At 45.8% G+C, this 17,613-nt stretch overlaps 1 protein-coding gene across 1 annotated transcript in view; it reads right to left on the bottom strand.

The window, feature by feature from the left end:
• Positions 1-4,902: 4,902 nt before the first annotated feature.
• RTBDN (retbindin) overlaps positions 4,903-17,613 on the bottom strand; it is a 128,015-nt gene continuing 115,304 nt past the window's right edge. Inside the window, exons 3-6 of the mRNA XM_056867294.1 lie at positions 12,944-13,028; positions 12,278-12,406; positions 8,003-8,111; positions 4,903-5,441 (exon numbers count right to left, since the gene is read on the bottom strand). Of these exons, the coding sequence (XP_056723272.1) occupies positions 5,145-5,441; positions 8,003-8,111; positions 12,278-12,406; positions 12,944-13,028 (620 nt within the window). The 3' untranslated portion in view covers positions 4,903-5,144. The remainder of the gene's footprint in view (positions 5,442-8,002; positions 8,112-12,277; positions 12,407-12,943; positions 13,029-17,613) is intronic.

The following is a 17,613-nucleotide window of genomic DNA, read 5'->3' as shown; positions in this document are numbered from 1 at the left end:
GGGAGAGCAGAGACCCCTTCCCTTCTTGCTGGGATCTGCTACGTACATGCCAAGGGCCATTATTTGTGAAGCGTGATGGATTTGGCTTCACGAGAAACTTTTCTCATTAACTTGTTTAAACCGAGGTTATAACTCCTTTGAGAGACAGTTTAGGGTGGCAACATGGGAGCAGAAGCATCCCCAACAAGGTGTAGAATCTCTCTCACGCTAAACATTTGGGTTTTGTATGTTTTTTACTTAGTTTTAGTTAATAGTTTTTTTTAAATGCATGTTTTCAGTACTGGTTTGTGTCAATTGACCAGTGGGGTGTAAGAAAAGCAGACCGGAAAGAGACCGAGGTGCTTCAATGCCCGAGACACCTGTAACTGAAGGAATACTTTTTTAAAAAATATATGAGATTAGCTTTGAAAACTCACAGCAATTGCATCAAATTTAGTAAGGCCAAACCCCACCCAAGACTTTTGCTTGAGGGGAGAAGGTTGTTTCCTCCTCCAAAAGAGGAGCCACAGTGAACCGGAAGACAGGAAAGGGGATCTCTTTGCTTTTGCAGGGGTGGAATGGCCTCTGGTCTGTGTGGGTGGGTGTCTGAGGCAAAAGTATTAGTACCTGTAATGAATGTGTAAGTGAAACCACTATCAATAAAGCCTTCTTAGATGAGAATTTTCTGCAGTTTCGGTACTGGTCGACACTGTTCCGTGTTCCACCTCTACTTGTAAGCCCTTTTTGATGCTGTCGAGAAAAATGGGGGCGGGGGAATTTCCCTAACTTCACATCAAGGCCAGAAGCATATATAGTAATTCATAATGGCTGAGAGAGGAAAGTCCCTGATTTGAGTCTGCTAGTCACAAAGTCACTAGAAAAAATGTCCTGTTCCTTTAATAGGGGCTTAATGTGTGGAAATGTGCTGCTGGAGCTTTTCATGGCATGGAGGGAAATAACATCCCCTGCTAAATAGCATCCCATTAAGTGTCTGTTAAAGGGACAGGATATTTTTCTCCAGGCCTTTTGTCAACCTTGGAAGTCAGTAGGTGCTTTAAACTCTGCTCCCCATCTGCAGTATGGAAAACATAAGTCTTTACCTCAGTAATCCTTTCAACGACTGTAATGTATGTGAGACGATTTGAATAATTGTAAACATTAGAGATGCTCAAAAGAAAGGTGGGTATATAAATATTTTAAATAAATATCTACACATTAAGTAGGGATATTGGCTGAAGGATTATCTTCTCCCTTGTGAAATTGCCCATTATTACCTGAAGCCCTACCTCGATTCTCCCTCCTTCTGAGGTGACAGGATGACAGGGCCTCTTTAGTGGTGGCATGGAATATGACGTTCAACCATCCTGTCTGACATTTAGGCACCAGGTTAAACCTGTTTGCCAAGCCTTCTCAGGAGTGCTACTGATTTTTGTTCACCTTTATTGCTTATACCGTTTTACTTTGTTTAACAATTACCTGTTTACATATTGGTTCTTTTAATGTGATTTTTTTTGGTAGGCTGCTTGGAATATTTTCCCCAAAAAACTGATATAAAAATGTTTTCATAATTATTCCTCCTAATAGTAAACTTCCCATGCTTAACAGGCCCATCCAGAGACAAAGCAGAGGGTTCTGTATACTTGGAGGAATCCCTAGGTATGTCCAAAAATATTAATTTTGTACATTTTTAAAAAGAAAACAAAATACTTTCAAATGCGCCCTGATGGAGACCCGTCATGCTGATTGGCCTCCCACATCTATGGAATACTGATGGTCAGATGCAAATAAGCGTGTGGGATGTGGGGGGAGGGGCTGGCACGGTTTAGCCCCTAACAGTTTGCAGTGTTCTTTCGAGGGAAGGATTAGGGCTGAGAGACGTGTGCTTTGAGCCATGGTTCTGCCAAACCTAATCCCCCACCCCCAACACACTATAAGATATATAGCTGCTGTAGGTGAACCTAGGAGTTGTGGCAAGGAAGGATTCCATCATGCTGGAGGGAACACACTTTATTTAATCTTAGCTGGCTGTCCTTTCCATGACCCTTTTGTGAAGGGAGCAGAACCCCTAAGCAGCTTAACCCTAAGAGCCAGTGTGGTGTAGTGGTCAAGAGCGGTGGTTTGGAGCGGTGGAGTGTGATCTGGAGAACCAGGTTTGATTCCCCCACTCCTCCACATGAGTGGCAGAGGCTAATCTGGTGAACTGGATTTGTTTCCCCACTCCTACACATGAAGCCAGCTGGGTGACCTTGGGCTAGTCACAGCTCTCTCAGCCCCACCTACCTCACAGGGTGTTTGTTGTGGGGAAGGGAAGGCGATTGTAAACCGGTTTGATTCTCCCTTAAGTGGTAGAGAAAGTCAGCATATAAAAAACAACTCTTAAAATGGGGAGAAATTAGACAAGTATCTCCCAAAGCGGAGAAGGGAATTACCCAAAATCAAAACCTCGTCCTTCCCCATACTGGTCTCAGGTTTTGAGCTAGATGAGTCACTTTGTGCTTACCTAGATTAAAGCCAAAGCAAGATCATTGGGCAATTTGAAGTTAAGGTCTAGTCCAGCTGCTGTTCTAGCCCTGGCTTCAGCAATTCCACCATGGTGGGAGAGGGGGTTTCCTATCATGTATCTTCCCACTCCGATTCCTTTCATTATTATTGCAGGCCAGTGAGAGGAAGCTGCTTCTTCCAAAGAAAGTCTATTTATTTTCACCAAGCTCTTGCCCTTAAAGCTGGCATGCAAGCTCTCTCCCTCTGCCTCAGCTCTATCCCCGCGTTTTCCTTTCATTACACCCTTCCTTGTTTTGCATAGGCTGTGATACTACCCATTCTCTCCATGTTCTTTGCTGGCTTCTCCTGTGGCTTCCTCTGCTGGGAGCAGCCTCCCTTGCTCTGTCTCTTGAGCTGCTTTCCACTTCCTTCAAGGCCTTCCTCGAGAGAGGCTTCTTTATCAACGCCTTTCCTCAGCCAGCCCACCTTTATCCACTTCCCCAGGCTCATCCTCATGACTTATCTGTCAAACAATAAAACTGCCTCTCCCAGCTCTTTGCCCGTTGGGTGGATGAGGGACCGGTTTCTTTTGCTATATCAGCGTTCACCCATAAGGGAGAGTTGCCTGATCAGGAGCACATGAATCTCTTGGATACTTTGGCAACTGAATCTTGCACAGGGGATGGTTAGGTTGGGTACATGGGGGAGGGGGCAATCCAGAAGAAGAGTTGGTTTTTATATGCTGACTTCCTCTACCTTTTAAGGAGAATCAAACTGGCTTACAATCACCTTACCCTTTCCCTCCCCACAACAGACACCTTGTGAAGTAGGTGAGGCTGAGAGAGTTCTGAGAGAACTGTGACTAGCCCAAGGTCACCCAGCTGGCTTCATGTGGAGGAGTGGGGAATCAAACCAGGTTCTCCAGATCAGAGTCCACTGCTCCAAACCACCGCTCTTAACCACTACACCACACTGGCTCCCTTCATAGTCATAAATGTGAAGCGTGATTTGCCATACAGCATCCGTAGCACCATGATGCATACAAGCCACCTTCTGTGATTACTGGGAAACAAGTCTCACTTCTCCCCTGGTATCTCTTCTATGCCATTCAAATTGGCATGGAGAAAGTGGCCTGAGGCCTGAAGAGGGTGCCTTCCTAATTGGGTCTGTTTGAAAGAGGATCCAAACCTAGCCAATAATTTTTTTAAAAAAACCTTTTGCTGCACATAACACTTGTATAGATATAGATTTAATACCCATCCCCAATACACACACAAGTACCGATAGGTTTGAACCAATACAGAATGTACATTTTGCAACAAATGTGACCAAGAAAGGGCATGAAAATGCAGCTCATAAGGTGTTTTGGGCAAGCGGGAATACGTCGTTCCAACAGGAATTTGCAGTGCTTCTACTGGAGCCTATTCAGAGGTTGAGTTTGGGGGAAATTCAGCAACTGTCTCATGAAGATGTAGAGGGTGCTGCTCAAGGTTGGACGTTCTCTTTGCTTACAGCCTCCGTTGCTAATTAGAACAAACACCACGTGATGCTGATCACTTCTAATTGGATGCTGTGCATTTTATACAGAGCACTTGCAGCTTTTCTTTTTCCTGACTCAAATGCTGCACAGAAATAGCTACTAGTAATCTACGATTGTACACTCTTCCCCCTGCCCACACTTAAGTTGCATGAAAGCTGTAACTACTCCTAGGCTGGAGCCTCTATGTCCTGCTACAGCAGCTCTTGCTCCGCTAGGGCTCCACTCACCCAGCTACGCAGTCCTCTGGCTCCACCTACTGGCCAGAGGTTTCTCTAGTGCCTGCTGCCTCCATGTTGCGCTCAAGTTGTGAAGGCTCTTCCATTTTGGCTCAGCCTCAACAGTACCTGAAGCTGTATAAGCAGTTGGGCCTAACTCCTCCTGCCCAGCGTCAGTTACCTCACCTGTTGATTTCAGCCTATACAATCTCTGCATTCTTAAATCTGTTCCACGCCTTAGGGTTGCCAACTTCCAGGTGGTGGCTGGAGATCTCCCGTCGTTACAACTGATCTCCAGATGATAGAGATCAGTTCACCTGGAGAAAATGGCCGCTTTGGAAGATGGACTCTATGGCATTATACTCCATCGAAGTCCCTGCCCTCCCCAAACCCCGCCCCTCCTCAGGCTCCACCTCCAAAATTTCCAGGTGTTTTCCCAACCTGGAGCTGGCAACCCTATCCATGCAGGAGCCTTTGATGGACATACATCTCCCTTGTCCTTTTCTGTACCAGAGGGGAATCTCCCCCTGGGCCAGCTCTCTGAGGCACCTGGGGACAGCAGTAAGACAGGAAAGGTGCTGGGAGTGAGGTTGTCACCAGCAAATGTCTCTCTAACCGTCTTTCAAGCTAGATAAAACGAAGAAAGCTTGGGGGACTACACTGGTCACGGGCAGGCTTACAGGGAGATGAAGGTGCTCTTTTAGGACAAAAAACTGTACTTCTAGAGCATAAGACTCAGAGCCCAGCTACACAGCCAGATCTGCTTCCTACTCCATGACCACACCAAGTTGCACAGAGCTAGACAAGATGGCAAGAAACTGGTAAAGGTGGGACATGACAGATTTGCATAGATCACAAGCGATCCCCCCAAGCCCCAGGCGATCACAGGGGAGGGGGCTGTTGTCCCCTGGAAGGGTGGCTTCGTTGGATCAGAACCCACTCCCGCTCCCCTCCACGTCTTCCATGAAGACGGAACGCTTCCGCAGGTTCTTTTTCAGACGGCGCAGCAAGGGGCTGCCAGGACAAAGCCCCCTGCGGCCGGATCTTCGGCTGTCCTCCTTTGCGGTTTCGGGTTCCTCAGCGCTGTCGCTGTCTTCGTGGCGGGAACGAGGGACTGAGAAGCCTGTGTCGGACGCAGTCAGTGTCAGGCAATCACAGGGATCGGTGCTTACTGTGAAGGAATCATCCCAGATGGTCTCACAGAGCTCCTTCCCATCCTTGTACATCTGAGGAAGGTGAAAGAACAATGTAAGCCAAGAGGCAGAGCTTTGACGCAGCTTTAAGTTGGGAGTCTGGCTAGTAGAGGTCCAAGGAAGAACAGGAAGAAGAAGAGTTGGTTTTCATATACTGACTTTCTCTACCACTTAAGGGAGAATCGAACCGGCTTACAATCACCTTCCCCTCCCACCACCTACCCCTGTGAGGTAGGTGAGGCTGAGAGAGTGTGACTAGCCCAAGGTCACCCAGCTGGCTTCATGAGTAGGAATGGGGAAGCAAATCTAGTTCACCAGATTAGTGTCTACTACTCATGTGGAGGAGTGGGGAATCAAACCCAGTTCTTCAGATCAGAGTCCACAGCTCCAAACCACTGCTCTTAACCACTACACCACGTTTTTCTCTATTCACAGGAGTGAAACGAAAGGCTGAGGAGCCTCTTTGGTAGTGAAAACATGGATTAGAATAGGTGTCGAGGGGACGTGGAAATCTTCATGATCTTGTGGGTGCTGATGGCTTTTACTGAATTTGAGAATGTCAGCATTTCTCTACCCCGCCAGCCAATTCTCATAGCTTTCAATATCTCATTGATGCAAATAGCAATATTCTAAAAAATGTTCATTCTCACAGATGATCTGGTTACACTTATAGAATAGCTGCAGTTCTAATACCATCAGCAACATTTGAGTGTGTAAAGTGTCGTTGAGTCGCAACCGACTTATGGCAACCCCCTCGTGGGGTTTTCAAGGCAAGAGGCTAACAGAGGTGGTTTGCCAGTGCCTTCCTCTGAACACCAACCCTGGTATTCCTTGCTGGTCTCCCATCCAAATACTAACCAGGGTTGACCCTGCTTAGCTTCTGAGATTGGGCTAAACCATGCTGCCTTCCCTCTCCGGTAACATTTACTATCAGAATAAATAGGGAAGGGCTGTGGTCAAAGGACAGAGCATCTGTTTTGTATGCAAATGGTCTTAGGTAAGACTCAGCTTCTGGCATCTCCAGGATCATGGAGCAGGTGTGAAAGACCTGAAACTGAAAACGTGCAGAGCGGGCTGACCGTGATATACCAACAGTTTGCCTTTTAGGGACACCAACACTCAGATTTAAAACTGGCATACAGTAACATGTAAACAGAAGTCAGAGCACATTCCTCAGTCACAGTATGACCCTCGCTTCACAAGTAACATGATAAAATAGAGGCGGCATCCAGTGGCACCTTGAATACTTAAAAACAGTGTGGTGCATCTGATGAAAGGAGCCCTGCAATTAAAGGTATTTGTCTTGAAGGTGCCAGCAGACTTCTGTTTTATTTTGTAGCTACAGACTGACATGGCTACCCATCTGGCCTTTGTAGGACCAGCAAATCACATGACGGTTCAGCTGTCAGTGTTGATCCTCCTCCACCCCATATTTCATGAGGCCTGTCAACTTTAGTTAGCACATGTTTTCTTTATTCCTTCATAGCTTCCTCCATTCTCCCCCCTTCCACTTCTGCCCTATCCGCAGCCGGCATTACATCATTCAAAACCTGCAAAAAATAAATCTACTGAATAGGGCATCATTAACTATGTCAGCATTGTAACTTTTTGTTCCTAAAGCCTTCACAATTGGTATTATAGAAGTGTTTGTTTTCATTTTTCCAGGCCTGTGGGAAGATAGCATGATGTAGTGGTGAGATGGTAAGACTAAGATCTGGGAGACTCATAGGGTTGCCAACTTCCAGGTGCTGCCTGGAGATCTTCCACTATTACAACTGATCCCTAGATGACAGAGATCAGTTCCCCTGGGGAAAATGGCTGCTTTTGAGGGGAGACTCTGGCATTATATACCAACGAGGTCCCTCCCCTCCCCAAGCTCCACCCCCAAATTCTCTAGGTGTTTCCCAACCCAGAGCTGGCACCACTAGCCAGGTTGCTGAACCAATTGCTCTCTTTCTCAGCCAAACAGGGTTGTTGTCGTGAGGATAAAATGGGTGAGGGAAGAACAATGATGTAAGCCCTTTTGGGTCCTTACATGGGACAAAAGGGATCGATATTTACATAAACAAAATAAGGTTGTTGCACCCCCCAGAGATTTAATTATAAGTGAGTCATCACATGCACCACAGGCTCTATTCATTTAGGAGAGGGGGGAAGAGTGTTGTGCGTATGTAGACGTGCGGAGGCTTGGTATAACCCCTTCTCTTTTTTCTTAAATGTTTAGATTTTGTTAAAATGTGTGCCTTTTTATGAGGGCTTGAAAGCATCATGCTGTAAAAGACTGGAATGTTCTAGAAAGCCCCATGACTTGAGATAACAATAGCTAAGTTGCCAGTCAAGCACTTCCATGCCACTTAACTGAGTCCAGGAACATCTGTTCTTTGGGCTGTCTGAATTGTAATTGGTGACTGCCTTCCTGTGGGGAGGGGAGTCCTGAGCCTTGTTCATCCCCTACCTCAGCTTCAAACCATTTGCCCCTCCCTCCCAAGCAGAGCTGCCCACAGAATCAGCCCAGAAGCCACCGGGGCTGTTGGCGCTGAGGAGGTGGCGGCAGCAGTGCGTCTGTTGTTAATTATCATTTTTGCTGCCCTCACCTGGCCATACGAAATGCACTCCTGACTGCAGTTGTTCCCATCAGGCCCCCAATGCCAGTCAGTCAGCCAATTGCGAGCGCAGGTCAGGTCTTCCTTGCAAGCATCGTACCTGTGAGGCGAGAGGAGATGGGGAAGTAAGGAAGGCAGCTGGAGAATTTAATGGGAGAATGCAAAGTTGTGGCCCCTTAAGCTGCTAGGCTGTTCCCAGTCAGGTACAGTAGCTATATGGTACACCTGTTCCCCTTTCCTTAGAAATGTAACAGTAGCCCACAGGTTGCCTTTGAATTGGAAAAGCTGCTTCCTGTGGGGCTGGTCAGAAATAGAAAAGTGACAGGGAGGGTGAGCTCAAAACCCTTTCCCACACTAGGTAAGAAGGGTGGTTTGGAACAGGGATGAACATTCCACCCTTTATTACCTCTCCATTCCTGATTGTGTCTATCAGAAGCGGTTTTTCCATTTTCCTTCTAGTCTTGCTCTGATGCTGGAAGTCAGTTGGTCTGGGAGAAAACTGCTTCAGGCACCACAGTGGGACAAGGTAAGGGGGGGGGGAAGAGCATTTTGTTCTCCTCACCCAAGGATCCATGTTAAGGAGGAAAACTCCACATCGTCGTTGATACACCTACCTGAACCCACTTTGCGATTCAGAATTTTAATTACCTATTAAATGGGGATGTTATCTCCTAGCTGTTGATAGGGAGGATTCCTTTGGCTGTGGGGTACCATCCCCAAGAATTATGTATCAAGTGTCTGGGAGAAAAGATTTACAGCCGTTAATATGTTTCTTAAGGAGCCCCGTGGCGCAGAGTGGTAAAGCTGCAGTACTGCAGTCAAAAGCTCTGCTCATGACCTGAGTTCGATCAGGACTGAAGTCTGGTTTCAGGTAGCCGGCTCAAGGTTGACTCAGCCTTCCATCCTTTCAAGGTGGGTAAAATGAGTACCCAGCTTGCTGGGGGTAAAGGGAAGATGACTGGGGAAGGCACTGGAAAACCACCCCGTAAACAAAGTCTGCCTAGTAAAAGTCGGGATGTGACATCACCCCATGGGTCAGTAATGACCCGGTACTTGCACAGGGGACTACTTTTACCTTTAATATGTTTACTACAGAAAGTAAAAGGACTGAAAACAGAATTCCACCAGTTCCTTTAACTGCATTCATAAAGAATCTAAATTGCAATTTTTGAAACAAAAACAGAAAATGAAAAACCTGTGCACAGTCGTCTCAACATCTTGACACGTACATCAATATATCTAACAGGAAGGGGACCTGCAAGGACTTGCAAAGGGGGGCATCTCATTTCCCTCTCCCCCACCATTTCATCTTTCCCTTCCTTGAAAGCCCCCATTGCCTCTCCCCTTTTCCTGCCACCTCCTCCCCTTCCCACCCACAAGCCAATTTACCTTTATTTGCCCTCCTGCCTTCAGTTTTCCCTCTTTCCCTACACTGTGGCAGCCTCTCCCCAGGGAAACTATGTCCCAGTTGTACGATGCCAGCTGAGCTGGGCCTGTTTGCACTGAAGGGAACCTGTAAGGATTTGAGGGGGTCACCTCACTTTCTCCTACATCGCCTCCCAACGCACTCTTTTTCCCTCCTCCTAGCAACTCCCATACGTGGCAGAGTGGTTAAGAGTGGTGGACTCTAATCTGGTGAACCAGGTTAGTTTCCCCACTCCTCTACATGAAGCCAGCTGGGTGCCCTTGGGCTAGTCACAGTTCTCTCTGAACTCTCTCAGCCCGATCTACCTCACAAGGGAGGAGAGGAAGGGAAGGAGATTCTAAGCCGGTTTAATTCTCCTTAAAAGGTAGAGGAAGTCAGCATATAAAAACCAACTCTGCTTCTTCGTTCCCTACTTCCTCCTCTCTTTCACAACCACCAACCAATCCACCTTTTATCTGCCCCCCCCATCTTATTTATTTACTTCACTTATATCCTGCCTTTCCCCACAGTACAGCTTACATCATTCTCCTCTCTTCCATTTTATCCTCACAACAACCCTGAGAATGTGTAACTGGCCCAAGGTCACCTAGTTAATTTCCACAGCAGAATGAGGGTTTGAAGCACCAGTCTATAACTCTAACCACAACATAACACTGCCTTTATTGGGGTGGTTGTTGCTGAACAGTAGCAAGCAGCCAGGCCTCGGTGAGTCAAGCAATTCGGGTGATGTCGTTGCCTAGAGATTGCTGCCAGGTCTGGCTGCAATGAGTTCTCCCTTAAAGGCCAAAACTGCCCCTTCTCCTGCCCTTTACTGACAGGGGGAAAAAAAGATATCGAGTCTGGAATGCTGGCCAAACTGTTGCAGTTGCCTAGCAACAACCCCTGAGGGCCACTGTTTATTAAAACTGTTTATCATTTGTGGGTTTTTTAAACTGCCCAACTTTTTTTTTTAGATTTCATAATTGTATGCAAACCTGCACATTATGAGAAGGCAAGAGTCACTAGAAAAGACAGTCATGCTAAGAAAAGCTGAGGGCAGCAGGAAAAGAGGAAGACCCAACAAGCGATGGAGTGACTCAATAAAGGAAGCCACAGCCCTCAATTTGCAAGATCTGAGCAAGGCTGTCAAAGACAGGACTTTTTGGAGGACTCTGATTCATAGGGTCGGCAAGAGTCGGAAGCGACTTGACGGCACTTAACGCACACACATGCAAACCTGAGGCACTTTTCAGGTTTGTTAGAAGATCCACCTTGTCTGTTTACTGCTCCAGTCTCTGGATTTAAGTATCCTCAAATATGGCCAACTTTGGGATTAGAATATACAAGTGGGGACCCACAAGAAACTTGCAGAGAAGGTGTATCCCTTCCCTACCTTTGCTTCTTTCCCTCTTCCCCCTTCTCTAACAATCTTTTCCCTCTTTCTCTCCCTCTTATCTGTCAACCTACCTCCATCGTTTTTGCCACCCTCTCCTTCTCTGTCAATCTACTCCTCCTTCTGTCAACATACCCCCTATTTCTCCCCTTTCTTCCAATCCCCTTACCTGTCAACCTACCCTCCACTTCTTTTGCCCCCCATTCCTCCATCAATTTACCCCTCCCCTTTTCTGTCAACCTACCCCCTATTTCCCTTTCTCCCATATCCCTTATCTGTCAACCTACCCCCCATTATTGCCCCTACCTTTTCTCCAACAATCTACCCCACCCTTGCTGCTCTCCTCACCTACCACCAACCCTTGGCACTCTTCTCACCCCCTACCATCGCTGCTCTCCCCACCTACCTTCAAGCAGGCAGGTGGCGGGCTTGTTGGCTTGGCGGGGGGAGCGAGCGAAGACTTCCTTCCTGGCTCAGTGGGGTGGGGGCTGCAAAACTCACAGGAGGGGGAATCCCATTTCTCCCCCCCCCTTTCTCACTGGGCCTGCCACGGTTCCCAGCCTGTACCACCTGAGGTAGGTGCATTCTCTGACCTTGAGCAGAGAATGCTATTTTATTTGGGGGGAGAATTTAAATCCCTTTTTTAATGTCAGATTTTTTTTGCAAACCTAGGGGGTACCCCATGTTTGCAAAGAAATCTGTTTAGTGCAAGCGTGGCCCCGATCCACAGATTTAGATATCCGCAGATGGGGGGAACACTTGGGAAATAGTATATAGATACAAGTGGGAACCCGCAAGAACTTGCGGGAGGCATCTCCCTGCAACTTGCCTTGGCCCACCTGCAGCCTCAGCACAACTTGTGCTACTTTGGCAGGCCTGGCACTGGCCACTACACAGCTCACCTGAGTGACTTGCTTCTGCATGACTTCTGCTACTGGGCCAGACTTTTCCCAGGGTGAGGGTGCCAGTGGGTGGGAAGGAGGGAAAGCTAAGAGCCAGTGTGGTGTAGTGATTAGATAAGGATCTGGGGGACCCAGGTTCAAATCCATGCACTGCCATGGAAGCTTGCTGGGTGACCTTGGGCAAGTCACTCTCTTTCAGCCTGATCTACCTCACAGGGTTGTTGTGAAGATGAAATGGAGAAAGAGGAATGATGTAAACTGCTTTGGGCTCTACTGGGGGGAAAGGTGGGGTATAAATGAATTTAAAAAATAATAAAGCTGAAGACTGGGAGAGGCCGGAAAAAAAGGTTGGTGAGTGAGAAGGATAAGGAAGCAGAGGAAAGGGAGAGGTAGGGAAAAGCAATAGCGTGGAGAAGCGAATTCAGGGGATAATGAAGTGACCCACACAAGTCCTTGCAGGTTCCCCACTTAGAAATAAATAAATGCTAATGTTCCACTGTCTTAAACCATTCTTTCCAATATTCCTTTATATCCCGCATGGTGTTTCCCCTGTGGACTTAACTCACCATTGGTCACAGAAGTTCTGGCAAAGAGGCACAGCCAGTACAGCTGTGGGTCGCTGAGGATGAGGCCACTGGGCAGCAATGGGGGAGCAACGATAAAAACATTCCACTTGCTGAAGATACTCCTCACATCTATAGGGGAGAGGTAAACATAGGTATCAAGAAGACAGTAACTTCCTAAAAGATGGGTCAAGAGTACGGTTGCCGACCTCCAGGTACTAGCTGGAGATCTCCCGCCATTACAACTGATCTCCAGCCGACAGAGACCAGTTCACCTGGAGAAAATGGCCGCTTCGGCAATTGGACTCTATGGCATAGAAGTCCCTCCCCAAACCCTCCCCTCCTCAGGCTCCTCCCCACAAATCTCCAGATAGTTCCCAACCCGGAGCTCGCAACCCTAGTCCAGAGTCACCTATTTAGTACATCATTCTTGAGAGCGAGTCTCCAGAAGATAGTGAACCACAGACTAAAAATGGGAGGGAAAAGTAGGGCCTAAGTGCAACAAACCCAACAAGGCCCTGTAAACTACCAATGGGAGTTTCATAAGGAAGGCCACCTCCTGCCACCCAGATGTTACAACCCTATGGCTGCAGGTCTATGAAAAAAGGAGTGCAAATAGCTATAGTAGGCAGCTCCCTTTTCCTCTGGAGGGTTGAGGCTATGCCTGACCTGCTGCTGAGGCCCCCACAGCGATTCCAGTAGATGTCGTTGGCTTTGGAAAGGTCCTGGATGACATCTGGCGAGCAGCAGGCATCTGTGAAAAGAGTCATCCTGTCAGTACCTTCGGGATCGAGATGACCCGTTTGCATTCTGACTACCTTATCTCTTATTAATTAGCACAGGAAGCTGCCTTCTAGTGACTCAGACCATTGGTCTATCAAGCTTAGTACTGAACGACTCTGCCTGGCACCGGTTCTCCAGGATTGCAGGTCCTTCTCATCACCTGATCCTCTTAAACCAGAGAGACTGCAAATGCAACTTGAGACTTCCTGCAACGACGGCTGTTTTCACTTGATAAGCTAAATGTGTGAAATTGCCATCAGTTATATGGTGAATTACCATATACACTATTCTCAACAGGCAGCTAACAGAATACCCTGGTACTAAATTTGTATTTCCACTGCCTGCATTCCCCTCTCTCTGTAGCATCTGCACAAGAACCCACATTTAAAAAAAATCTCACACAGACACAGGGAGCACTGCCCTAAAATGTTATCCTCCATTCAGTTCCCTCTGTATCTTGCCCCAGTTGAGGCCCTGCTAATTCCACAGGTGTATTCATCATTTGTGCATTTTCAAGGCTGCCGAGAGGCGAGAATGGGGGCACAAGATTCTGTGGGGCCATGAAATTGGGCGCGTAATGTGATGTACTTTCATATGATTTTTGAATTTGGGCAGGGAGATATAAGAGAGTCACAGAGGAACCCTTTTTTTTCTGGAGGCCCCACATGTCCTACAGTCAAATTTTGATCAGAGTTTCTGTCATAATTTCAGCCTTCAAAGGAGAATGTGTGTTCTTCCCATTAGCATTTTTCCCCTGAAGAAGTGCTCATGCTGAACACATGTCAGAAGTATTTGCTTCCTTTAAAAAAATATTTGACTGCCTGTGGCTATTTAAGCTGTTTTTCCTACTTTGTTTAGGGTGTCAGCTTCTTGATCTGGAATCCTGAACCATGTAAGAGAAAATTCAGTTATTGAAAGTCTGTAGTGAAACTTCTGGAGGCCACTAAATTTAGAGGGACAGTTGGAAGAAAATGACGTGATCTGTCTGTCTCAATTAACTCTATCTGGTACGCAGTTCTTTATCAGTTCTGCACAGGAGACCAGGGAAGAGGGGTAGCTATTATCATCTGTGAGTCCATCAGTTTTCTCAGACTCCTGGTACACCCTATAGCTGGCACTGACTGTATGCTCCTAACATTGGGGACTAAGAATAGATTAGGCATTCTGGTTGTTCCTTGGCCACCTGGTTTTCCAGTGGACACCCCCTCTGAGTTGGCAGAGGTGCTCTCAGACATGGTGCCAGAGACACCTGGGCTGATTTTTCTGGATGATATCAACATTCATGCTGAGAACTCCTAACCAGGGCCAAGACAGGATTTTATAGTCGCTTTGGGTGCTCTCTGCCTCTCTCAAATCATGATGGGCCCAACACAGACAGGAGGTGCCCCCTTTGATTTAATCTTTTGCATACAGCCTTTCAGGAGAGGTCTTGTTTTGGGGTTGAAGATTTGGCCTGAACCATGGCAAGGGTGAATGTGGACCCAACACCCTGCTAAAGGGGGCAGGTAAAATAGCCCACCCACACAGGCCTACTGTACTCCAGAATGCTCTAGGGGGTGAGGTTTAGGATTCCAAACACATGCTCTGTTGAGGCTGTGGTGGTGGGAGCTTGGAATATGAAGATTTTTGTAACCATTTACATGATTGCTCCTTGTCAACCTCTCCTGCCGTTGAGGCAGAAGCCAGCCTTGTGGTTTACCACAGAGCTGGATGACCTGAAGAGGGCTAGAAGGTGGACTTCTGCTAGGGCAGCTGAGCGAAGCACTCGTCTCCCCGGGGGCTCCCGGAGGGGAACCAAGAAACGTCTTAAATAGGGGTGTCAATGCGCCCCTCCCGATTCCTAAATAGTGGAACGGGTATCAGGAAATCTCCTGCAGCCGATGAAGAGCGGTTTGACTCCTGAACTCTGAGTTTTACGACTTCAGAGATTCAGTAGTAGTCCCGCCAGCGTGAGGAGTAATAAATCGCCGCAGACGCCTCTTTGGAATTTAGGCTTTGCTCTCCCCTATCTATTACCATCTAGCAACTATACAGAAGCAAGAATACTTACTCTCCTAAAATCTGAGTAAGTTTAAAAGAACTCTTTTGTTTTACCTGGATTTGGAAGTCCAAGGAGACTGCTAAATACATCAGTCGAATCCGTATCTCCCCACTCAATGTTTAAATGACTCTTTAAAAACAAGAAAAGATCTGATAACCCGGCAGGGATCTTATCAATTTGATCAGTGGGAAGACATAACAACTACGATTTTTGAAAGACGCTTCAGTTGCCAATCACGAACTACTACATATAAAGGGGAGGGAGAAGTGGAAACCCCACCCCCACCCTGAAGAGTAGTCTTTCTAACTAAACAAGCCTTCCTGCCACGTCCTTCCCGGAAACAATCTATCATCGCGAGAGAGTCAGAAACTTGGAATCGGAAGTGTGGTATTAGTGTGTAACTGGAAAATATTTCCCAAGTTCCTGACCACAAAGAAGACAGAAGGTCTATGACTCTGATTCCTGCAGCACCTCCTTGTTATTTACTACACTGGAATTTGCCTGGATCTTAACTGAGCCTTAACAGAAATTTTCAGAAGTAGCAACCATGGAATATCTGATTACACAGATGGAACAACTCTCTGCTTTGATGAGCACTTCATTTCAATTTATTAATCAAAAACTGGACATCATCTCAGACGATCTTAAAGATATAAAAACCCAAATTATCACAATGAGATCAGAGGAGATACTAGAGGGCCCTCTAGCTGACAAGAGAGATGAAGAACAGAAGAACCCTGGAAAGGAAACGAGGAATTACAATAAACAATCTGCAATAGCCCATTTGACAACAATGGATTTGAATGTGAGTGATTTTGACTTCTGTCCCCTTAATCTGCTTGATGAACTTTTCAACACCTGCTTGGAGGATTTAATGAGTAGAAAAACTGGGGCTGTCAGGATCTTTTTCTTTTAATTTGGGATGGAAGATATTGCAACATGGATTTACTATGGAAATTATCTATCTGCAGAAGAGACTTTACCAACAATCTCCAAGGATGCTCTTAGACGATTACTGCTAATGTGGGAAAGAAAGAAATGCTGGAAATTCCGGATAAAGGGACTAATTTAAAAGAGTCTAGTGTCTCTTCTGGCTAAGATCGAAAAGGAACTGGTTAAAAGGATTGGTTATAATGGAAATAGAACTATATATGATATCAATTTACTAGAAAAACAATATGTATTAAATGAGTGTTAGGGAGAAATGGAGGACTTACAAAATAATTAATTTTTAAATGGAAATAATTACATGCTTTTTATTATACTAATCCATTTATTATTAGTAAGATTTATTATTTCTCTTCTTCTTCCTTCTATTCTTATTTTCTTTTTTCTTTCCTTTATATGATATTATTAACTATAAATCTTTTTTTCCTTGAAAAATATATTTGTCAAAGAGATTAATAAATATTAACAATAGTATTAGGATTAGAATTTTGTGCAAAAGAGATTACTAATTTATCACAAGATGAAGGGAGGTGTAGGGGAAGTCAACAACTCTTTATTATATATAATTTTTTTAACAATGTTACCTATTTGTTTTTACTTTTTATTGTTTATGTCATTGTTAAACTATGTGATTAATAATTTTGGAAAAATAATTAAAAAATTATTTTAAAAAAGAGGGCTAGAAGGTGTCTAGAAAGACTGTGGCAGAAAACTTATACTGTATCCAGCAGAGCATGCTATACAGCCCATCCCAACTGTTTAGCTTAACTTGGCCAATCCTACCACTTGCATCCATGACAAAGTAACATCAAGACTAGACTACTGTAATGCATTCCATATAGGTTTTCCTAAAGTCAGCTCAGAGACTCCAGTTAGTTACAGAATGCCGCAGCTTGGTAATTATTGGGAGCTAGACAGAGCATGCATATTAGCCCCATTTTGTAATCACTCCACTGGGTAGCAATCTAACTACCAACCCCAGTTCAAGGTATTGGCTATCACATACCAAGACCTTCATGGCAGACCCTCATATCTGCAAGATCACCTCTCCACCTAAGTCTCATCACAATAGTGTTGCTCATTTTAGCTGGGCCTTCTACAGATGCCATCCAGCAGAAGGGCACAATCAACAGCTGCCCATACATGTGCCTTCTCTCTAATGGTCCCAACCCTGTGGAATGTTCTACCTGATGAGCGTTTTGCAAACTATGTAAAACAAAATTGTTCAGGAGGCCATTTTTAATAAAGGAAACAGGGCTCCATCACAACAGATTGATCCAGGAAAATGCACTGTGCTTCTGCTTATGTAATACCATGTTCTACATTGTTTAATGTGTGTGTGTGTTAAGTGCCATCAAGTCGCTTCCGACTCCTGGCAACCCTATGAATGAAAGTCCTCCAAAATGTCCTATCTTTGACAGCCTTGCTCAGATCTTGCAAATTGAAGGCTGTGGCTTCCTCTTCCGGAATATTGCTTAGATTGTATTTTGGTGCTATGAATGTTTTGGTGTTTTTCTTAAGCTTTATCTTGATTTTCGATATTACCAATTCATGATCTGTACCGCAG

This window comes from Euleptes europaea, chromosome 1 (genome assembly GCF_029931775.1).
Source record: "Euleptes europaea isolate rEulEur1 chromosome 1, rEulEur1.hap1, whole genome shotgun sequence".
Taxonomy (NCBI): Eukaryota; Metazoa; Chordata; class Lepidosauria; order Squamata; family Sphaerodactylidae; genus Euleptes; species Euleptes europaea.
Note: the sequence above shows the minus strand (reverse complement) of the source record. Positions and strands in the feature narration are given on the sequence as shown.